The 23414-nt window shown below is 51.4% G+C and overlaps 1 protein-coding gene across 5 annotated transcripts in view; it reads left to right on the top strand.

Annotated features, from left to right (window-relative positions):
- Window positions 1-148: 148 nt before the first annotated feature.
- Window positions 149-23414, top strand: part of USP20 (ubiquitin specific peptidase 20) — a 41931-nt gene continuing 18665 nt past the window's right edge. For all 5 annotated transcript variants that reach the window (XM_027616602.2, XM_027616599.2, XM_027616598.2 and 2 more), the window contains exons 1-9: window positions 149-284; window positions 12765-12932; window positions 14056-14152; window positions 18203-18256; window positions 18686-18748; window positions 19121-19252; window positions 20434-20530; window positions 20991-21060; window positions 22779-22892. In XM_027616602.2, coding sequence (XP_027472403.1) covers window positions 14072-14152; window positions 18203-18256; window positions 18686-18748; window positions 19121-19252; window positions 20434-20530; window positions 20991-21060; window positions 22779-22892 — 611 coding nt within the window. In that variant the 5' untranslated portion in view covers window positions 149-284; window positions 12765-12932; window positions 14056-14071. The remainder of the gene's footprint in view (window positions 285-12764; window positions 12933-14055; window positions 14153-18202; window positions 18257-18685; window positions 18749-19120; window positions 19253-20433; window positions 20531-20990; window positions 21061-22778; window positions 22893-23414) is intronic.

Below are 23414 nucleotides of genomic sequence, written 5' to 3'. Positions count from 1 at the left end.
GCACTGCCCGCCTGGCCCCGCCCCATCCGCGGTGCCGCCTCTCCCGATTGGGCGGCCGAGGGGGAGGAGGCGGGGCGCGGCCCGCGAGCCACACGGCCCTGCGCGGTGCAGCTATGGGTGCGCTTGAGTGACAGGCGGCGGCGGCGCGGTTGCGACTGCAGGTGAGTTCCGGGCCGCCGCCGGCTGTTTCGGGGGGCCGGGCCTCTCCGAGCAGGGGCTACCCCAGCCTGGCTCCCGGCCGGCTGGGGCCTGGCCCTGCCAGGTGCGCAGAACGCCGCTGCCAGGTGAGCGGAGCCCGGGACCCCCGGCCGCCGCCGCCCTCTCCCCTCCTCCGGCCGGCGCCCAGGGGGTGTCCTCTGGGGCCCCGATGCCCACTTGGAGTCCTGGGGGGCTCGTTGCTTCTCCAGAACAGGGGCCGCTATCTCTTTTATTTCTGCGGGGCCTGACCCAGCGTTGAAAGCACGAGTGTGGCGTCTCGGGGCGCTGACTTATTCCCCCGGGGTCTGGGCCCTGACGTGCATTTTTTTCTTTAGGGATAAAAGATGACCACTTCTTAGCAGTGGTGAATTAAAGTCCTGGCGCCGACTGCCCGGCTAATGATGGCCTCCAGCCACTTCATCCCCGCGTCCGATGTTTTGAACCTGCTCCTGGAGGGTTTTGAGGGGAGAGGGCCCCTCCTCGTGTGCTTGCCGTCCGCCTCCCCGGACCTTCAGGGGCCTTGTTTTCGTCCTTTGTCACGAGGACTGTCACTCTGTCCTCCGCCCTTTCCACCCCGAGGATGCCGTGAGGCTTAGTTTATTTGAAAACAAACAAACAGGCATCAACGAACGCTTAGGAAATAACTAAATATATCAATGATGGCTTACAGGACTTTTAGGAACCTCTTAAGTAGTTTTGCTTTTCTCAGTATAGGCCGGTCCTTTTCTTTGAAGGCACTGCCTCCTATTAAGCGCTACTGTGTGGCAGGCAATGGGCTAAGCATTATCTCGGTGAGCTCCCACAGCAATCCTATGAAGTAGATCGAGTTATTTTTCATTTTGCAAACGAGACTTTGGTTCAGAGAGGCAGTGAGTGCCTGAAGTCACACAGCTGGAAGGTGGAGCAGGGATCGGTGGCAGGCCCACATCTGCGGCAGGTTATGCCCAGTACCCAGCACAGCAAAGCTTAGTAAATGTTTGCTGCAGCTGCTGTTATTGTAGCTCATTGGCTGGGGGGAGGGGCTGACGGAGACTGTTTTGGTTTCCTCTTCTGGAAGACCATTCAGACGCAGGGCAGCACTTCTGGAATGCCTTCCTTTTCTCTGGAACAGTCTCTCCTGAGATTGCTGTTCTCTCCCTTGGACTGAGACAAATGAACTCAGGACTTCTTGGAACAGCTTTTTGGCTTTGGTCGAAAGCCATATATTAAAATCTCAAAGTCTTGCCTCTGCAGTCTGGTTCAACCAACCCCAGATGCACCTGGGAATCACTGGACACCCTATCCCTGCTGGCTGAAGGGGAGGCTCCTGGGGAATTGCTGCAGGAACCCAGGGAGTTCATGTCTGCAGACCTCACCCTTTCAGAGGTAGCTCTGATTTTGCCCACCCAGCTGCCCTCCTACGAGGAGAAACTGGACAGCATCAAGGAGAGGGCCAGAAGGCCAAGGACATTTCTGGACCCTTCTTCTCTTCTGCCATCCCAGGAAGGAGCGTCTGGTACAAATGAGCTGGGGGCCAGAGTACCTAGTGCTACTCACCCCCTGGGCTGTGGCAGATCTCACTGTGACCTATTTAGCAAAAGCAGTGCTGGAAATGTAGCAGCTGTGAATGTGGCAGTGGGTGGCCAGGTTAAGGGACTGCAGACTCTCTAAGTCTTGCTGGGCCTTTTTTGGGGGGTGAGGTGGAACTGCTTGTCAGAGGGAGCCTCCAGGAAATGTGGGTTCTCTTCAGTTCAGAGATGTGTCATGCTATAGTTTTGAGAGTTTAGTTGTTTAAGGAATTGTACTTGTTTGGCTTGAATTTGTATTGGTTTGCAAGCTCCTTCCTGGAGCCTGGCTTGTTTCAGGGTTCAGCAAACATTAATGTCTAGGTAGATTTGGGATGCAGCAAAGCAATTGTAGTTTGCAGCTTGGCTGTAGTCAGTGTTCAGTAAAAGTTTGTTGGACTAATTTACTTATTCAGATGTTCACTGAGCTTTTACTATATAGAGCAGGCACTGTTCTAAGTGCTTAAAGTATGCCAGGGAGCAGAAGAGATGAAAGATCCCTGATCTAGTGTGGACTTCAGGTTCTTCTTCTTCTTTTTTTTTTTTTTTTAGATTTTGTTTATTTATTTATTTGAGAGAGAATGAGAGCATGAGCTGAGGAGGGGGTGGGGGGAGAGGAGGAGCAGAGGGAGATGGACAGCGGACTCCACGCTGAGGGCGGGGCTTGATCCCACCACCCTGAGATCATGACCTGAGCCGAAATCAAGAGTCGCACGCTCAACCAACTGAGCCACCCAGGCGCCCCTGGACTTTAGGTTCTAATAACGTAAGTATGTAAAGTATATTAGAAGGTGATGAGTGGTATGGAAATAGAGCGAGGCAAGGGAATTACTAGTGGGAGGGGGTATTGAGTTGCAAATTTAAATTGGTGTATTCTCGTTTGGGATTAGGTCGGTAACATGATAAAGCAGTGGACTGAGTTATAGGTCCTGACCCTCAGTACAATCCCCCATTCTGCCACCTTACCTGGTGACTCTGGGCAGGAGCCTTCTCTTCTCGGAGCCTCTTTCCCCACCGGAGTCCCTGTTTCATTTACTGGCTATGTGACTTTTGGCGTGAACCTCTCTGACCCTCTCCTGCTTTGCGGTTTTAGGGGTCTTAGTCTGAGTTCTGCTTATACTTACGCGTTCTAGGGTTTGTGGCTTCTCAGTGATCGGGGCCAGTCACTGTTTCCAGCCCGCTAACCCCCAAAGAGTGCCAGCCTGTGGTGGCCCCAAACCCATGCCCTCTCCAATTAACTGACTCCTCCAGAGCCTGGGACAAATTGCAGTACCAGGCTTCAGAGGTGTTGTCATAGACTTCAGGAGTTTAAGTTGAGCAGAAAAATGCTTTGTGAAGCATGACTCAGAAGTGGCTCTTGTGAAGGAGGCCAGGGGAAGCTGCCCTCCGAATGTGGGTGTTTGGCTTGGAGGGGGTAAAGATCATCCCCACTCCAGGCTGGCTGGGGCTGTTGGGGAGACTGTGGAGCTGACAGTTCAGAGCACTGACTTCAGGGTGGGCAGTCCCAAGGTCAAATTCTGGATCAGCGGCTCGGTAGCTATGTGACCTCCAGCCAGTTACTCCACCTCTCTGAGCCTCAGCCTCTCCTCCAGTGATGGAGGTGGAGATGGGTTTAGCTCCCAGTTGTTGCCTGCCCTCCAGGATGGTGGTAAGGATTCAGTGAGGTCTGTTAGTGTCAGTTCCAGTACACAGGGCCATTCAAGGCAGGGGTGGGTAAGGTGGGTAAGGCAGATGAGGATCTGCCTGAGGATTTGAGGACACTGGAGGTGTGGGAGAACAGAGGTGTGGGGGAAGCACGATTTGTCAAGGCAGGGGGAGGCTGAGGGTTCTGCTTGGGAGTCAGGAGGTTGTTGGATTCTTAGGGAATTAAGACTGGGTGGACGGAAGGGATATATTTGGGCTTTAGGAGAAATGGAGTTGCTTAGAAGCAGGACAGAGAGAAAAAGGCAGGAGGGAGGGAAAGGGATCATGCTCTGAGGGCCAGAGGGTCATGGAGCAGTGTGGGCAGGTGTGTGGAGTATGGGATGGCTGGTGTAATAAGGATCAGAGCAGGTGGCTGTCTCTGTGTTAGCGGGGGCTTGGCAGCATCCCCTCTCCCGTCCTAAGGAACTGGCTTCCTAGCTGGGAGGAGGAGGTGGCCAGAACTGCCAGGAAAATGATAAGTAATGGGCACCCTAGGCCTGGTCTGAGCGGCTGATGCCAGGCCCAGAGGTGCTGCCTGCCTGCCCACCCGCCCGCTACCTGGGGCCACTTTCCCCCTTCCTTGCTGCAGGCCCCAGGGAGGGAGAAGTGCCTGCCCTCCCTCAGGCTGAACCCTCCCGGAAGCCTCACTGGGGCCTGCAATGGGTGGGCTCTGAGCCAGACCTGCCAGGGCCTCCCTCCCCCAGCTTTCTGTGCCCCAGGAGTGGAGGCTGGCCTGGCCAGTCGGGAGAGGGAGGGGCCTTGCTGACTCCCAGCAGCACAGCTGCTTCCAGGGGGCCTGTTCCTGGGAGCCAGCTCCTTCGGCAGCATAGGTTTCTTTTTCTTTTGGTCTTTATTAAGTGCCTGCTGTGTGCACTCCAATTATTTGCACAGAGGCAAGAATGGGAAGCACTCTGAAGGCAGATACAGCCTAGTTCCTTCCTCGCTGTGTTGCTTCCTCACTGTATGGTCTTGGGCAAATGGCTTCCTGTGTCTGGGCCTCCATTCATGCTCCCTAAAATGAGAAACAGCTTTCCTTATGTGAAGAGTGTAGGAGAGACACTGGGCATAGTGCCTGGTCAGAGTCAGTGCTGTCCTGGGCCACGGAGCCCTGGCTGAAAAGCTGATGGAGGGCACCCTTGGGTGTGTGACTCACATCCCCACCTGTCTCCGTCCCCTGATCTATAAAACATGGCCAGTAACACAAATTATAGCACAGAACATTTCTGAGCGTCCTTGCTTTGCAGGTAAATACAGACCCTGAGCCACCCTGGAAGTCCACGTGATCAGAATGCTAAATCCTCCCTATGCATTGTCTCCCTGCACTCTCCCATAACTCTAGTTGCCATCTTTGTCCCCATTTCACGGACGTGGAAACTGAGGGGCGACTGATTTATCTAAAGACACACAGCTTGCAAGTGACCAGCAAGGAGCTGAACGCAGGGCTAGCTATCTCATTGCCTTCTGGAATTAGGCTCAGCCCCAGGGCTAACGTATGTGAAGCAGCCGACATGGGGCAAGAGCACAGGAAAAGGTGGCTGGCTAGTAATGATCACATCCCTGGTGGCTGCGTATAGCTACCCTGGGGTTAAGGGCAGGGCCCAAACCTGGCGTGTGTTACATTACCCCAAGCCAAGCCGGTTGGGTACCAAGATAAAATGAAGTGAAAGCTTCTAGGCAGTGGAGATAAGTGGAGTGCAGCCCTTGTAGACCAGGTGCTTTTGACATTTCAGATCCTACATGAGGAAGAGTAAACACCCAAAGTTTACAGTACTACCGCTCAACTTTGCCCTTCCTACAAACTGTTTTTAAACATCAGCTTTGAAAAAAAATGTTAGTAAACCTCAAACTTTCTTTGTTGGGCATGCTCCTACACTGCTGGTAGGCAGATAAAATTTTTTTTTAATTTTTTTATTGTTAATCAACATACATTACATCATTAGTTTTTGATGTAGTGTTCCATGATTCATTGTTTGTGCATAACACCCAGTGCTCCACGCAGAATGTGCCCTCTTTAATACCCATCACCAGGCTGACCCATCCCCCCCACGCTCCTCCCCTCTAGAACCCCCCAGTTTTTCAGAGTCCATCGTCTCTCATGGTTCGTCTCCCCCTCTGGCAGATAAATTTGTATAGTGGATGTAGAGGGAAGTTGGTCAATGTGTATCTAGAGCCTTCAGCACATACAATTTTTTTAAAGATTTTATTTATTTATTTGACAGTGAGAGAGACAGAGAGGGAACACAAGCAGGGGCAGTGGGAGAGGGAGAAGCAGGCTTACCGCTGAGCAGGGAGCCCGATGTGGGGCTCGATCCCAGGACCCTGGGATCACGACCTGAGCTGAAGGCAGACGCTTAACGACTGAGCCACTCAGGCGCCCCCAGCACATACATTTTGACCTAGTAATTTTTCCTGGGTCAAAGATGTAGTCAGAGATTTATATTTCAAAATATTTCTCACTGCTTTGTTTATAATGGCAACACACACACACAAATACCCTAAGTGTCCAAGAGTAGGAAAGCGACTAAGGTATAGCTTAAATTATATGTGGGACATTAGTCAGCCATTAGAAATGAAGTTGTTGAAAAGAAGTTTAGTGACAGGAAAAATGTACGTGATATAAACAGAAAAACCTTGTATACAAACTCTGTTATATTCTAGTTTCGTTTTTTTAAATTAGGCATTCCTACACATGAACAAGACTAACACAGTAACCATCTTACCCCCACCCCCAGGTGGATCACAGGTGATTTTTATGCCATTTTATGTTTGTCAGTGTTCTCCAGCGTCTACAGAGGTGTATGTTAATTGTATTGAAACCACACAAAAAGCCTTTTTCTATTTTCAGGGTAAGTGGGAGGAGATGAAAAAAAAATTTTTTTTAAGATTTTATTTATTTATGCATGAGAGAGAGAGAGAGAGAGAGAGAGAAGCAGAGGGAGAAGCAGGCTCCCAAGGAGCAGGGAGCCCGATGCGGGACTCGATCCCAGGACCCTGGGATCATGACCTGAGCCGAAGGCAGACACTTAACCATCTGAGCCACCCCGGCGCCCGAGATGAAAATTTTTAGTACAACACAGAAGTTAATGAGGCAAAAGCAAAGGAGCAGATCTTCAAGTGAATGGGTCACATGATGAAAGGTTATACTTTCAAGCCACTTGGGTAGCAGCTGAGGCACGTCCTCTCTTGGAGCTTCTGGGACCTCAGATGCTGCCCCCTCTCTAAAATGGGCCTCAGGTGTCCTGTTCACACCCTGGGGGTCTGGAGAGCCCCCAAGGGATGGAGGTCGTGCCTCCCCAGCGTTCTCTCAGGGACCTGGGGAAAAAGCAAGGGCCCAGGAGGGACACCTTAGGTACCAAAGAGGCCAGACACATGTTCTTTTTATTTTGGAAGCTTTAAAGATAATTATAAGTAACCTATCAGGACGTGTATTACAAAAGCAACATCAGTTCGTTGTTAAAATGCAGACAAGCAAAAAAGGAGGAAACAAAAATCCCTTGATTCCATCCTCCCAGGAATAATGATAACATTGTTAGATTAGTTTACCAAAATGGAATTTTTATGTGATAGTGTTTTATAGCTTTTTGCACTTTTGAGCCATCTAACAAGTATTTACTGAGAAGTCACTGTTCAGATGCCATTCTGGGTATTTGGTATACAGCAGTGAACAAAACAGATGCCTGCCCTTGGCCGGGGGAGGAGGGGTGGGGGGGCTTACATTCTTGAGAGGGAACAGGCATTAGATAAAAAAACAGGTAAATGACGAAAATGATTACAGAGCCTGCCAAGTATGGGCCAGGATGGACAGAGGGCCTTCCCTCGGAGAGAGGATGGTAGGGTAGGGTGGGACTGCATTCAGCAGGGTGGGCAAAGGATGCCTTTCCTGGTCAGGGGACAGTGAAGTGGAGAGAGGACAAAGACAGTGGACAGCATGGTAGGGCCCAATGGGGACCAGTATCTTTCTTGGTCGTTGTATTTCAATTCATTGTCATTCCCTGCCCCTCCCCCCATTTGATTGATTGATTGATTGTAGGATCCACACCCAGCCTGGAGCCCAAGGTGGGGCTTGAGCCATGAGATAGGACCTGAGCTGAGGTCAAGAGTCAAATGGTTAACCGACTGAGCCGCCTAGGCACCCCCTACCCCCATTTCTTAAAAATTTCTTCTTAGTGGTGTCATACCCTCTCTCCGCAACTTCTGAAATTTTTACTTATTTTTGAAAATTTTATTTTGAAGTTTCATTAAAATACATGTAAAATGTAGCATCTTAATCATCTTTAGTGTGCGGTTCAGTGGCATTAAGCACATTCACATCGTTGTGCAACCATCACCCCCATCCAACTCCAGAACCTTCCCTTCTTCCTAAACTGAAACTTTGTCCTCATTAAACATGACTCCTCCCTCTCCCTGGCAACCACCATTTTACTTTCTGTCTCTATGGATTTAATTTCTTTAGGTAGTTCATAGAAGTGGAATCATATAGTATTTATTTTTCTGTGTCTGGCTTATTTTACCCAGCATGATGTCCTCAAGGTTCATCTTTGTTGTAGCATGAGTCAGAATTTTCTTCCTTTTTAAGGCTAAATAATATTCTGTTGTGTGGATAGAGCACATTTTGTCTCTCCATACATCTTTTGACGGACCCTTAGGTTGCCTGCTCCTTTGGTTCTTGTGAACAGTGCTGCTACGAACACGGGTGTATGAATATCTATTTAAGTCACTGCTTTCAGTGCTTTGGGGTGTATACCAAGAAGTGGGGGGCACCTGGGTGGCTGAGTTAAGCATCCGGCTCTTGGTCTCAGCTCAGGTCTTGAGATCAGGGTTATGCGTTCAAGCCCCACCTTGGGTATCGAAATTACTTAAAATCTTTTAGGGGCTCCTGGCTGGCTCCATCGGTAGAGTGTGTGGCTCTTAATCTCAGGGTTGTGAGTTTAAGCCCCACATTGGGCATGGAGCCTACTTAAAAATAAAATAAAATAAAATCTTTAAAAAAAATAAAGGGCTTTTAACCAACTTTATTGAGGTATAATTTACATACAGTAAAATGCATGCACTTTAAAGATGTAGTTCCTGAGATTTGACAGGTATAGAGACCTGGCTAAATCACACCCCAATCAAAATCTAGAACATTCCAACACCACAGAAAGTTCCCTCTTTACGGTGTAGCCTCATCCTCTGCCCCAGGCAACCGCTGTCCCAATTTCTAACACCTAAAGTTAGTTTTGTCTGTTTTGAAATTTCATATAAAGAGAATCCTAGAGTATGTGCTCTTTTGTATCTGACTTCTTTTGCTCAGTTGAACGTGTCTGGAATTGACCCATGTTGCTGTGCATATCCAGGGTTCTTTTTGATGCTGAGTAGTATCCCATTATATGAATATAATGTTAGTTGGCTTCAGTCCCCTGTTGCTGGACACTGGGAGGTCTTCCCAATTTTGGGCTGTTTTACGTATAAAGCTACTATGAATGTTTGCATACAAATCTTTGTGTAGAGGTATGTTTTCATTTCTCGTGGGTGAATATCCAACAGTGGAATTGCGGGCTCATGTGGTAAGTGTGTGCTTGACTTTGTAGGAATCTGCCCAGCTGTTTTCCAGCTTTTGATATTATTTTACAGTCCTATCAATATAGGCAAATTCCTTCACATCTTCAGCAACCCCTGGTATTGAAGATTTTATTAGTTCTAGATGTTCTTGGTGCTGTGAGATGTTATCTTGCAAACGATGTTGAGCATGCTCTCGGGTGTTTATTGGCCATTCTTGTGAAGTACCCATTCCATCCATCACCCATTTCACAAAATTGGACACTTTATCCTTCTCTGGGTTGTAAGAGTTCTTTGTGTATTTTGGATATTTGTTAGATACATGTATTGTGAACATTTTCTCCCAGGCCATGGCTTGCTTTTTCATTCCCCTAACAGCATCTTTTGAAAAGAAAAATGTTTAATTTTGAGAAAGCCCAGTTTTTCAATGTTGCCTTTTATAAAGAACACCTTCCATGTTCTAAGACCTTTGTGAACTCCAGAGTTGCAGAGATCCTCTCCTAGGATTTCCTCTAGAAGTTCTAGAGTTTTAATGTTTGCTCCTGTTCAGTCTGAAGTCAGGAGAACTGGCAGCCGGGACCGTGCTGGGGCTGGTGGTGGAGGGGTCAGGGATGTGGGGTGGCGAGGGTCCACCCCTGCTGGGGGAAGCGCATCTGCAGCAGTACCCTGCTGGCTCCAAAGACGGACCTCAAAGGCTCTCTGGGCTTTGCAAAGCTCCCAAACCAAGTGTACCAAAAATTGGTGGACATGGAGCTTGAACTCACATTACGGCTGCAGGTGAATCCAGATTGGGAACATGGATGTTAATCAACTCCTCTTCCTCACAGATTTGTTGTCTTCAGAGCATACAGGTGCTTCCCCCAGAGTAAACAAGACTGTACAGGTGGAACAGTTCAGAGTTTTAATCCAAAGAGGTGGTTTTGGGGCGCCTGGGTGGCTCCGTCGTTAAGCGTCTGATTTCGGCTCAGGTCATGATCTCAGGGTCATGGGATCAAGCCCCATGGCCGGTTCCCCGCTGAGTGGGGAGTCTGTTTGTCCCCCTCCCTCTGCCCCTCCCCCTGCTTGTGCTCTCTCTTGCTTGCTTGCTCGCTCAAATAAATAAAATCTTAAAAAAAAAAAAGAAAACACAAATTTCTGGAAACAGAAGATGAGGAAGAGAGAAAGCTTGCTGAAAACACGAAACACTGTTTACCTCTTGCTGTAGCAGGTAGCAATCGTGTGAATGAAGTGAAGGGCAGAAGAGTTGGAGGAAGGCAGGGTGCTGCCGGGGTTGAGAACGGTGAACGTTGGGGGTTTTACCCTCCTAAGAAGTGTGTTGCTAAGAACACATGCGCAAGACTTGAAAGGTGTCACTGATCACGTATGCTCTGAGATGCGCAGCAGCAGGAAGGAGCTGCCAGCAGCCAGGGCGGTGTGCCTGGAGCCTTCCCGCACACGTGGAAGGAGGGAGCACGTGTATCAGGTGGATTTGCTGCAGATGCAGCCGGTGACCGATATGAAGGCCAGAGGCAAAGGTGGAAAACCGAAGGGCTCTGAAGCTGAGCTCTGGCGGTGCCACGAGCAAATGAAGAACTAGAGGAAAAAGAATTAGGGGAAGATGTCGTCAGTTTGAAAATGAGAAAGCCAACGGGGCATCTCAAGGATGTATTTTATTTTATTTTAATTTTTTTAAAGATTTTATTTATTTATTTGACAGTGAGAGAGGGAACACAAGCAAGGGGAGAGGGAGAAGCAGGCTTCCCGCGGAGCAGGGAGCCCGATGTGGGGCTCGATCCCAGGACCCTGGGATCATGACCTGAGCCGGAGGCAGACGCTTAACGACTGAGCCACCCAGGCACCCCACAAGGATGTATTTTAGAATAACCCGACTCTTCCAGAACCTCGGAAAAGAACAAGAAGAAAGGGAAGAATTTTAAACCCTCTGTTGACCACCAATTACATAGTCTATGATCCATTTCTAAATAAGTTTTGTGTATGATGTGAGGTAGGGGTTAAAGGTCATTTTTCCCCCATGCAGAGAGCCTTTGTTGAAAGGACTGTCTTTTGCCCATTGAATTATATCAGTACTTTTTTACATTTTTATTTTTTAAGATTTTATTTATTTGAGAGAGAGAGAGAGCATGCACAAGCGAGAGGGAGAGGGAGAAGCAGATTCCCTGCTAAGCGTGGAGCCTAATGCAGGGCTCGATCCCAGGACCCCGAGATCACAGCCTGAGCTGAAGGCAGATGCTTAATCCACTGAGCCATTCTGTCTTTGCACATACCCTGATTACTTACCTAGAAAAAAATCTGGAGCCACGTTAACCCTCTGGACTCTTCTTCGCTATTTGCCTTATTTAAACTGGTGATTTGTGTGCAGTGAAATGTGGAATGTCAGTGATCTGGGTGTATTTTGGTGAGGCCCCAACAGCACAGTGATTTAGAACAGGAGGCAGCAAACTGTGGCAGCAGGTTCTGGGTTATCTTGCAGAGCCCTGGAGCTATGAATTAAAAAAAAAAAAGTTTTAATACACTGTAAAAAGAAAAAAAGTGCACAGAAGAGTATGTGATCAAGATTGACACGGCCCACAAAGCCTAAATTATTTACTACCTGGTACTTTATAGACAAGGTTTGCCAAGCCCGGATTCAGAGCCTGGCTCTGTACCAGACAATCTGATCGAGTACCCACGAGTGACTGACTAGCTGAGGATTGACTTTGACCAAGTCCTGTAGTTAGTTACTCAAGCTCCAGTTCTATTTCTTCTGTAAAACAGGGGCAGTGAGGGTACAGGGAGAGTTGTTAGCCACGGGGCTCTTTTTTTTTCCCTATCTGAAGTTGGAGGAACTTAAGTAGTCTGATTGCACGTGTGAATCCAGATGGGCCTGTTGCCGTCTTCCCTGTCCTGGGCATCGCCCGTGGCACTGGGCATCAGGCTCATAAGCTGGCTCTGCCATCTAGCTGGAGAGATGGGCCACACACCAAAGACACTCCCTCCCCGCTCTCCCCAGCCTCCTGACCACACTGCAGCTTGCCAGCCCGGTGCACTTGACCTCAGTGGAAGTGAAAAAAACAACAATCCTAAAAATCTGGCTTTGAGTGAAGAGGCTTGGAATTTAGAACCTTGAGCCCATCATTGTCATGTGACCATTTTAAATGCACTCGATCTTAGCCAAAAGGCCGAGAAGCGATGTGACCATTTTAAATGTTAGCTTCTAACTGCCTCTCCCTCTTTGAACTGCCCACATCTGGGGGACTGTGGCACAGCAGGGAAGGGGGGGGCAGTGGCAACACGTGGATGGATTCAGTTGTGCCTCTAGCCTGGGGTTGCTCAAGACTTGGGGGCCGGGGGTTCTGAGCAGCACAGGATCCTGGGGAGGCACCAAGGATGATCTGAGGGTCTCAGGGGCATGTGTGGAAGGGGCTGAGCCTTCCGTCCAGAGGGTTAACAGGTGGTGGCAGCCAGAGGGAGCATTAGCTGGAGAGCCCCATGGCCCTCTCTTACAGACCCTTGAAGGTCTCGGCTCTCGGCGATCACAGAGGTAATGCCCAGCAGTGGCTAGTGAAGGGTCCAACACCCCCAAGGAGGGGCTGGCCCTATTTGCCAGCTCTGCATAAGCCTTTAGCTACCCCGGGAGTGGTGTGTTTTTACTGTCCCTGTGGATGGACTGAGGAGCCTGTCCAGCCCGTGGATGCCTCAAATGTCAAAAAATTCACTTGCCCCTCCCAGGAGGAATTCGGGCCTATTTTCAGCTCCTGGTTGGTGCGAAGAATGGTTTTGAAATAACAGAGCTGCATGAACTGCGCTGGTTTGTCCCCCCAGGTTCCCTGCCAGAGGCCTGCACTCACCCCAGCCGGCGCAGCACCCCACCACTGTCGGCTGTCCACGGAGAATGCAGATGTCAACTGCTTCCTGGGGGTGGCACTCTACACAGAGGTAGGCCCACAGCCTGCCCGTCTGAAGCACGGACCGAGGAGGAAAGTCTTTTAGGTGAAATAATGAAACTGTGGATGTGTCTTTTTTCTTTTTTCAAGTCCTTATCTTTTAGAAGAACATACGCAGATGAAATGATGTGATGTCTGGGATCTGCTGCAAAAAACGAGGAAGTGGGAGGTTGAGTTGAAGCAGGGTTGACCACTCATGGCTCAGGGTTGAAGCTAGGTGATGGGTACACGGGAGTGAGCTGTGCAGTTCTGTCTGCTGCTTATGCTTACATTTTCCCAAGTTAAAGAGAGCGAACACAGGTGGGGCCTTACGAGTCTGACCAGCTTGCAGGTCAGCTTTAGCTCTCACATTCCTTTCTGTGAGACCTGAGAGAAGAAGGAACCCCTATTTCCTAATCTGTAAAAGGGGCTTAATCACAGCTGCCTGGAAGATGGCTGGGGGAGTTTGTAATGAGATAATGTATGAAGACCACTTAGTGTGTTACCTGGAACCTTATCAGCACCCCGGAACAGCTGTTCTGGCTGGGAGCCTGGGCTCATCAACCCCTGGCTGGCCATTTCTGGTGGGGAGGGGCCTTCCAGGAGAGCTAGGGGTCTACCTCCCTCGGTGGACACGCAGCCTCTGCCTTCGATCCAACCACCTTGGCTCCACTTCATCTTTGGCTGGTTTGGACCTTTTTGGGCAACAGTTTGGAGCTAGAATCAACAGATTCCTAGGTGCGATTTCTGCTAAACTTTTGGGTGGCTGAAGCAAATTCAGTGATTTCTTTTTAGGCATTTTCTTTGGAATTAATTGTAACTCATAGGACGTTGCCACAAATGTCACTCAGCTTCCCCCAGCGGTACCACATCTTTGGCATATCTGCAGTATGTACAGTATCCCAGCTGGTAGAATTGATGGTGGTACACCCCACAGGGCTTACTCAACGTTGGACCAGTTTTACCCATTTGTGAGTCCTTGAGCAATCCACCGGGGTTGATGTTACCGTCACACCCAATTCCCAGAGAAGGACAGTGAGGCTCAGAGTAGTTACGTGGCTTCCCTGAGTCACCAGCTGATATGTGGCAGAGCCAGGGCCCGAGACCAAAGTTGTGCACTGAGCCAGTAGCCCCATGCCTCCCTCCCCCAGCGGCTGCCGTTAACCCAGTGTCCCTGCGTTTTCTCGTAGGTGAGCCCAGGCCAGAATGGGGGACTCCAAGGACCTTTGCCCTCACCTTGACTCCATAGGGGAGGTGACCAAGGAGGACTTGCTGTTCAAATCTAAGGTAAAGGGTCAGACCTTCTGGGGCTGGGGCCCATGCCTAGGGGCACTGCCTTCCTGAGGTACAGAGGTTTCTGAAGGCGGTGGAAGAACCAGCTCCCCGACAGTCTCTGGTTAGCCTTTCGCGTAAATGGAAGGCTGGTGTCTGTTCGAGGCCTTCCGGGGGCTGCGTCCTAATGGCCATTAATTATCACTTAGCTCACTCCATCTGGGAGCCGCTAGTGCTCTGTGCATTAGCTGCCGGAGTGGGTGCCCAGAGCCTTTCCAGGGCAGGGCATGAATCATGCCTTGAGAGTCCATGGACATTTTGACACATGTGACCTGAGGAGGGCCCCAGGCAGGCCCAGAGCGAGAAGGTGGGCCACTCTGAGTGGGGAGGACGTGTCTTTGTCTGGAAAAATATTTTGAATCAGCGTAATACTTTCCTGTGGTTCAAAATCAAACAGTATAAAAACAGCAGCGTCGAGAAGTCTCCCTCCCACCCTCTGTGCTCACCCTCCCCGTCCCCCCCTTTAGGGAGCCACTTACAGGATTTTCTTTTGTGCCTTTTCAGAGTTTCTTTATGCAAATATGCTTATTTTTCATTTCCCCTTCCTTTCATAAAAGGTAGCACACTGCAGACACTTTTGTAACTTGCTTTATTCACTGGACAGTGTATCCTGGATCTCTTTCGATCCCGGTACATAGACAGTTTTCTCATTCTTGGCCCTGGCGTTGCATGGTATCTCGTTGTGTGGACCCCATAACTCAGCCTCTGTGGGTGGACACCCTGGCTCTTCGAATGTGGTGAATGTGCTGCTGTGATGAATGGCCTTGTGGGAGTGCCGCTGTGTGCCGGGCATGGGGGGGTGTGGTGGGGGGAGAGCATGTGGAGGACACTCCCGGGAGTGGGGCCTGGGCTCAGATGCCTGGACACATTGCTGGCTCTTCTTTCCGGGCACCTGATGCTGGTCCCTCAGCCTCCCTCCACCAGCAGGTCCTGGGTGGCCTTTGGCCTGAGCTGGCTTAGCCTGGGCCCACAGGAGGGATCAGGCCTTCAAAGTACCTGTGGCTTCTTTTGAAGTAGTTTTGCTTCTCTGTGATCTGGAGGAGGGGCCGAACAAGGCTGTGGTGCATTTGCATTGTCTAACGCTGTGTTCTGAGTCTGCACAGAGAAATAAATGAGACAGACCGAGGGGATTTTCCTCCAGAGGAGGCAGGAACAGGGGGATCTGAGGGCACAGTGGTGAGCAAGGAGGGAAGGTCTGGGCTGGCCCACGGCAGCCTTTTGGATGGACATCTGGAGATGTCTCAGGCCTGTGTTTCAGGGAGCATGTCTTCCACCCTGCTCTGAGCATCCAGGAGCCTACAAAATGAAACCACGATTGTTTTAAAATACCAGAAGGTAGAGGGCTCTGAACAGGTCAGTCAGGATGGAGGAGATGCAAACGGCCGAGACACCTCTGAAAGAAGATGCTTAACTTCATGAGTGGTTGGGGATATTGCTGACTAGAGCAAGGTGATAGCATTTCCATCTGCCAGACAAACCACAGGCTGGTTGCATCCAGAGCTGACAGTGATGGAGGGAAAGAGACCACACACGTGGTGGGGCTGGGTAGGCATTCCTGTCCCTTCAGGGATGCCATTCCACTTCTGGGAATTTATCCAGCAGCGATGTAAGTACCAGTTATAAAGATACAAATACAGCAGTATTCATTGAGCATCAAGTGTAAGAGGAGGAAACCAGCGGCAGTCTGAATACTCATCAAGAAGGGAATGGGTCAGCTGTGCTGAGCCCATAGCGCGGGGCACCGTGCAATCGATCATTGCAGAGGACGAGGTGTGATGTTTGTGTACAGACTCAGGAAGATGACCATAAAAAGGTGGCAGAAACATGCATAGTATGATCTGATTTTTCCTAAAATCACACCCCCTCCCCTAAGTATATGCATATACATTTGTATCAGAAGAAAGTATGGAGGGACATGTTTCAGATTATTCCGGCACATGTGTTTATTACACGTTATATCCTCTACTTCAAATTGTGTATAACGTGTGTGTCATCTGAACTGTTAAAACAAGCATACCGGGTGCCTGGCTGGCTCAGTAGGTAGAGCATGAGACTCTGGATCTCTCAGAGTCGTATGTTCGAGCCCCAGGTTGACTCAGAGCCTAACTTAAAAAAAAAAAAAAAGCGTAGGATACTTTTGTTATTCAAATGACTGAAAGGAAAAGGAAGCCTCAGAAGATGAAAGTAAATTGTGAAATCAGGAAATCACAAAGGAGATCACAAATTCAGGAAGGTCAGGGGCTACTGATGGATCCCCTGCTGCCCGCAGCACCCCCAGCGGGAGACCCCGTCAGACTGCGGACCTCAGTTCCAACCTTCGCTTCAGCCCGACGGGGAACTCCGTGTTTAGGCATGGCCACAAACTGGGCTTCATGAGAATGAGAAGTTCCCGAGGAAGCTTGGGAGGGGGAGGCCTGCTTTCCCGATGCAGGTCTCGACGACCCAGGCTCCCCAGCTTCCCCGTCCCAAGCCTGCTCCATAGCCCAGCAGGACCTCTGAGCCTCAGTTCCTCATCTGTCCAAAAGAGGTGCTGCACGGGGCACCTGGGTGGCTCAGTCAGCTAAGCGTCTGCCTTCAGCTCGGGTCATGATCTCAGGGTCCTGGGATCGAGCCCTGCACCGGGCTCCCTGCTCCGCAGGAAGCCTGCTTCTCCCTCGCCTGCTCCCCCTGCTTGTGTTCCCTCTCTCGCTATCTCTGTCTCTGTCAAATAAATAAATAAAATCTTTAAAACAAACAAACAAACAAAAGAGGTGCTGCACGGACTGGTGGGGATGACGTGAGCCATGTGTGATGAACTTAGCCATGGTCATCCTCAGCACGTATCCCTCTTGCTCTGGCTGAGCCCCATGTTGAGACTGCTGTCAGAGCTGGCACTTAGAATCCACCTCAGCTGATGGAGGCCCCTTGGGCATTGTGGAGGCTTAGCTGGGAATTGCCGTTCTAGACAGGTACAGACAAGATTATTTAGGGCACAGTTTTTATTCATTTATCTAACAGAGAGAGAGAGCGCGCGCACAAGCAGGCGGAGTAGCAGGCAGAGGGAGAGGGAGAAGCAGGCTTCCTGCCGAGCAGGGAGCCCGATGTGGGGCTCGATCCCAGGACTCTGGGATCATGACCTGAGCCGAAGGCAGATGCTTAACCGACTGAGCCACCCAGGCATTAGAGCAGGTTTAAGTTGTAACAAAGAGACCCTAGAATACAGTATCTTAAATGAGGTAGACATTTCCTTTTCTCTCATAGAATAGTGCAGAGCTAGCTAGGGTGGCAGGGTGGCCCTGCCTTTCCCAACATGTGACTTTCATCTCTGAGTCCAAGGTCCGCTCCTGCCTTTGCATCTGCATTCCAGCCAGTGGAAGGACGAGAAGGAACTAAGGGGGTGCATAGCCTGGAAGCGACATATCTCACTTTCACTGTCATCTCTTTGATGAGAACTGAGCCCCGTGACCACAGTGGGGGCCGAGAAACAGCCCGCAGCTGGCTGGCCATGTGCTCAGCCCAAATCCACACATTCTGTTACTAAAGCAAGAAGGGGAGATACTGGTGGACAAGAAGCAGGCTCTGTCACCCGGAAGACCAGAAACCTTGGTGTTTTCTGTGGTCTTCAGACATAGTGATCTCCCAGTTTGTACTAGGCGCTGTGAAGTCACGGGGGTAGACAAAGCAGACCATCCCTCTTTCATGGAGCCCAGAGTCTAGATGGGGAGAAAGGCTTACACAGAAAGGGAGAGTGGAGGGCGCAATAAAAGAACATATTAATGGGTCCATTGATTTAAGTTTCAAATGATTTTACGGAGGAAAATGTTTTTGCAGCACATAACGAAACAAAATTCAAACAGTAAAGTCTGAAGTGCCCTGTGAGGAAGGACATTTAGATTGGCAGGCTGGTGAAAGCCTTTCCAAGGCAAAAATGCCTTTTAAGTGGAGAGCTTTGGAGTCCAGCTGTCGGCGCCTCCGGCTGGAGCGGCTCCCCCAGGCTGCTCACACTTGGCTCTTCCTCTCCCACAGGGAGTCTGTCAGTCGTGTGGTGTTACTGGACCCAACCTGTGGGCCTGTCTCCAGGTAAGGCATCCTTGTCGCTGTTGGGGGCGTGGAGCTTGGTCTAGACTCTGGGCTGGGAGCGTCCGTCTCTGGTGGGCACTGCTGGAAAACTCAGGTGGGGACACGGCCTGGATGTCTCGGGGGCCGGGCCCAAGTCAGGAGGGCGCCAGAGTGAGGGAGAGGGTCTGGGCACCACGCAGCCAGGCCTGAGCTTGGCCCACATCTCACTGTGTCCCTACCTGGGCTTTGTGCAGGAGGCCAGTAGCCCAGGGCATCCTGCCCACCTTACTCCGAGGGCAGGGGCAGCTGTCATGGTAGCCGTCCTGTCCAGCTGGAACCGCAGGGTGTATAAAGCTGTTATCCTGTGTGGTGGCAGGGCCTCAGTCGCTTGTGGGTCCTCGTGGTGGAGACGGGCCAGCCCCAATGCTCGCTCCTTCCCTCTCTCCACAGGTCTCCTGCCCCTATGTTGGCTGCGGAGAATCCTTCGCTGACCACAGCACCATTCATGCTCAGGTGAGCGCCGTGGCCAGGAGCGCGGGCCCTGCAGGCAGATGGCCCAAAATTCAAGCCCTGGCTCCAGCTGCCTCCCAGCTCCCATCTGCCCCCTCTAGGCCTCAGTGGCTATGCCTATAAAATAGAAATAAGCGCAGCAGGGTTGCTGCAAAGAAGCGAGAACCGATATGCAGGTGCAAGCATATGCTTGTAGCACGTGCATGTGTTTGGTCAACGGCAGCCCTGGGCATTCCTGGCTGCAGGACGAGCAGATCCCGAGAGCTTCCAGGCCTCTGTCCTGACAGCGCCTCTTACCGAGACCGCCCTGATGCAGCTGCGGGGCACCTGTTGGGCCAGTGTATCCTCAACCTCGTTTTGGATCTTGCCCTCTAGGCGAAAAAGCATAACCTGACAGTGAACCTGACCACATTCCGGGTGTGGTGTTACGCCTGTGAGAAGGAGGTGTTCCTGGAGCGGAGGCTGGCAGCGCACCCAGCAGGCCCCTCACCCAGGGTCTCGGAGCAGGTAAGGGGGTGCAGCGGGGTCAGCGCAGGTGGTGGTGACACGCATCAAGGGCAGGGCCCTGTGACCCAGGTGTCGGTGGAGCAGGGATTGGTGGGTCCCAAATGCTTGCTGAGTCCCAGCTCTGGGCCAAGGACCATGTGGGGGGTTGAGGACACACAGGTCTTCATGGGAAGGGCCTCCCTTTGGCAGTTCGCAGGCCGGGGGGAGGCTGTGTGCAAGAGCTTGTGGGAGCCCATCCTGGGGCCTGTGGAGAGCCTCTGCCACCCCAGCTCTAAGCCGTATCCCAAGGGAATCCCCAGTAGTCACTGTGGTGTAATTCTCTGTGGGAAACGCCTGGAAACCCCCCTAATGAGGCGCCGAGCAGGGCCCTGTGCAGCACCCAAAGGTGGTGGGCCCAGCAGGCCCACGTGTGGAGGGCAGCCTCGGGCCGGGGTCAGTACGCCACTGTCGGGCTGGCCACCTGCAAGGTGTCCTGCCTCCTCCACAGTGACACAGCGGCCATCACGTAGTAGGTGCTCCCTAAGTGTTTTTGGAATACGTTTGCAAACGTGGTAGATGTTTATGATTTTTTATAAAAAGAGACTATAAAAGGGTACCTGAGTGGCTCAGTTGGTTAAGCGACTGCCTTCGGCTCAGGTCATGATCCTGGAGTCCCGGGATCGAGTCCCACATCGGGCTCCCTGCTCAGCGGGGAGTCTGCTTCTCCCTCTGACCCTCTTCCCTCTCGTGCCCTCTATCTCTCATTCTCTCTTTCTCTCTTTCTCTCAAATAAATAAATAAAATCTTTAAAAAAAAAGAGACTATAAAATAGTATATGGACAGTATCTTGTTTTGGGGGCCTGTGCATATTAACAGTTAAAAATCTACATTGCTGTGTATAGACTTCTAGTGGTTGTCTCAGGAAAGTTGCATTGTCTGTTGTTATTTGTTTCTTTTTTCCCCCCAAATTTATGACAATTAAGATCATTTTTTATTTTTGTAAATAGAATACAAGTTCCCCGGGCTGGGGCCACCAATGCCGTCTCTTTCCAGGGTGTCCTCTGCTCAGATGGGCTGACTCGGTTTGGGCTTGTGGCTGGGGGCTGGGCTTCCTTTCCTTTCCTGGGGGGCGCATGGGCCTCTGACCCCCACCCCCTCCCGTCTCCCCTCCCCGTGCTCCTCACTCGGAGTCTTCCACGCAGGACTCTCCACTGCCCTCCCACCCTCTGAAAGCTGTCCCTATTGCCGTGGCCGACGAAGGAGAGTCTGAGTCAGAGGATGATGACCTGAAGCCTCGAGGTAGCCGACCCCAGAACCGGGGGCGCTGTGGGGCTGGGCCGGGGGCCTCAGCACTGCATAGGGAAGGGCGGCCTGACCCACAGCCCGAAGGCCCGTAGAGCACGGTGGCTCCCCGTGGAGTGCCGGCCATCCGGCTGAGTCTTCCCGGCCTGCCAGTCCTCATCCCCTGCCTCAGCCGTGTGACCCTGGGCAGGCCGGTGCCCCTCGGCCCCTGGCCTCACCTGTGCAGGGCGGACGCTGGGCCCGGCTGGGTGGAGGGCAAAAGAGTCCGTTTGTTTGAAACACTCAGGTACCCACAGCTATTGTGAGCGGGAAGCACATTAACTTACTTGGCAGATTTCTGGGGTGGAACACCAGCCATCTGTGTCCTCCCCTCGTTGGGTCCTGGGGGCTCGGGAGCCACAGCTCATCTGGGAGGGCAGGGCCCTCACCTTCCCTCCCCCACGTGATTGGTTCCTAGGCCTCACGGGCATGAAGAACCTCGGGAACTCCTGCTACATGAACGCTGCCCTGCAGGCCCTGTCCAACTGGTAGGTTGTCCCCTCACCTGGGAGCTGGGAGGCCTGGGGCTGTCGCCAGGTGCCCTGCAGGTGGCAGCAGCCCCCACGCTGTGCTGTGTGTGCGCTACCCACAGATGCGTGTGTATGGATCCACCTCAAAAGCCCTAAAAACACACGTGCCCTTTGACCCAGCAGTCCCTCCGGTCAGAATTAATCCTAGGAAGGTCAACTGAGATGTGGAGCACGTTGCCTAGCGGGATGGTCCTAGCCCGTTGTTTGTGGAGAATGATTTGATGGTCTACGTTTATTTATTTTTAAAGAATTTATTTATTTAGGGCGCCTGGGTGGCTCAGTTGGTTGGGCGACTGCCTTCGGCTCAGGTCATGATCCTGGAGTCCCGGGATCGAGTCCCGCGTCGGGCTCCCTGCTCAGCGGGGAGTCTGCTTCTCCCTCTGACCCTCCCCCCTCTCATGCACTCTCTCTCTCTCATTCTCTCTCTCAAATAAATAAATAAAATCTTTAAAAAAAAGTATTTATTTATTTATTTACTTGAGAGCAAGAGAGCACGAGCAGAGGGAGGGGCAAAGAGAGAAGCAGACTCCCCGCTGAGCAGGAAGCCTGATGCAGGGCTCGATTCCAGGACCCCAGGATCATGATCTGAGCTGAAGGGAGACGCTTAACGACTGAGCCTCCCAGGCGCCCCCGGTGGTCCACATTTACAGGCCAGTTTTACAGTGAGTGCAGGACAGTATTTACCAAACGGGAGGGCGTCAGAATATGCCAGTGGGAGGAAGGAGGTTATTGAAGCTTTGTGTGGGGCAGTCCCATTTGGGGGAGAAATTCCTAATTTCTACCTAGGATAGGCTGTTAACTCGGTGAGGCCAGGGCATTTCCTGTGCCGGGCACACAGATGTCCCACTTGGTAGGGATTCAGTGCCTCCATATGTGAAGGAGCGGGGGGCAGTGTGTGCGTGGGAGCGTCTGGAAGGATATGCACCTAAAATCTTCCGAGTAGCTGCCCTCACATGGTAGGATTAAAGTCTCTTACTGTTTGCCGACCTCTAGATGTTCCAGTGTTTCTACCATGAATATGTATTTCTCAAGTAATGAGATAAGTTAACTTGAGGAAAAGGGAAGATGCCTTCAGGTTGGGGAAGGTGTCCGCCGAGTGGGCTGGCCGGAAGAGCAGGCACTGTCCTCTGTCTGTCAGGCAGCAGCCGTCCCCTGGCCCCACGGCCCCTGAAGCCAGGGGCTGTTTTAGCGTCTCGGGGTGGCCATAACAAAGCATGGCAGGCAGGGTACTTTAAACTTTAAACAACAGAAATTTATTCTCTCTCAGTTCTGGAGGCCAGAAGTCTGAGGTCAGGGTGCACGGGTGGGGGCGGGGCTTGCTTTGGAGGCCTCTCTCCTTGACTGCTAGCTGGCTGCCTTCTCCCTGTGTCTTCATGTCATCCTCCCTCTGGGTGTGTTTGTGTCCAAACCTCCTCCTTGTAGAAGGACACAGTCATACGGGACTGGAGCCCACCCTGAGGACCTCCTTTGAACCTAATTACCTGTGTTCAAGTATAGTCACCTTCTGAGGTCAACATGTGGATTTGGGGAGACACATTTCACCCTGTGACAGGTCGTCTGCAGGCATTTCTGTTTCAGGGGCAACAGTACACCCCCCCCCCCCAGGCTTTTGCTCTTCCAGCCAGCTCGTTCTAACCAACGCCTTTTCTGAGCCGACTCTCTCCCTGCCCCTATAGCCCTCCACTGACCCAGTTCTTCTTGGAGTGCGGAGGCCTGGTGCGCACAGACAAGAAGCCAGCCCTGTGCAAAAGTTACCAGAAGCTGGTCTCTGAGGTCTGGCACAGGAGACGGTGAGTGACTGAGCCCCTGACCTTGGGCAGGTGCCTGGGGCTGGGGATTTTTCTCTCTGCCCCTCGACCGAGCACTACCTGTGCCTTCAGCCCATCACTGCACGCTTGCCACACTTTACCTGTGTGATCCTTATGGCGACCTTGTTTTACAAGTTGGGGAAACTGAGGCTCGGAGGGATTTACGTGTCTTTCTCAAGGTCACCCAGCTTGTGAAAGAAGGAGCTAGAATTTGAAAGTGGCATTGCCCCGAGCCCTCAGCCACTTTCCAGATGCGTGTGCCGAGGCCCAGGCACCACCGTGCGTGTGGGAGAGACTCTCATGGGCCGTGGCTGGTGCTGACAGGGCAGGGGCTTAGCTCAGTGTGAATGAATTTTAAGACCAGAAGTTTGGATTAGACCTGTTTCCCCAGTAAAATTGGGAATAACTTAAAATGAGTGCATAGAAATACGCCAACTGTAAAAGCAGGTTATAAAACAGCGTGATGTAGTACAATTCCTATTCTGTCAGAAGCCAACTTTGTTT

Source organism: Zalophus californianus, chromosome 13, assembly GCF_009762305.2.
Source record: "Zalophus californianus isolate mZalCal1 chromosome 13, mZalCal1.pri.v2, whole genome shotgun sequence".
NCBI lineage: Eukaryota > Metazoa > Chordata > Mammalia > Carnivora > Otariidae > Zalophus > Zalophus californianus.
Note: the sequence above shows the minus strand (reverse complement) of the source record. Positions and strands in the feature narration are given on the sequence as shown.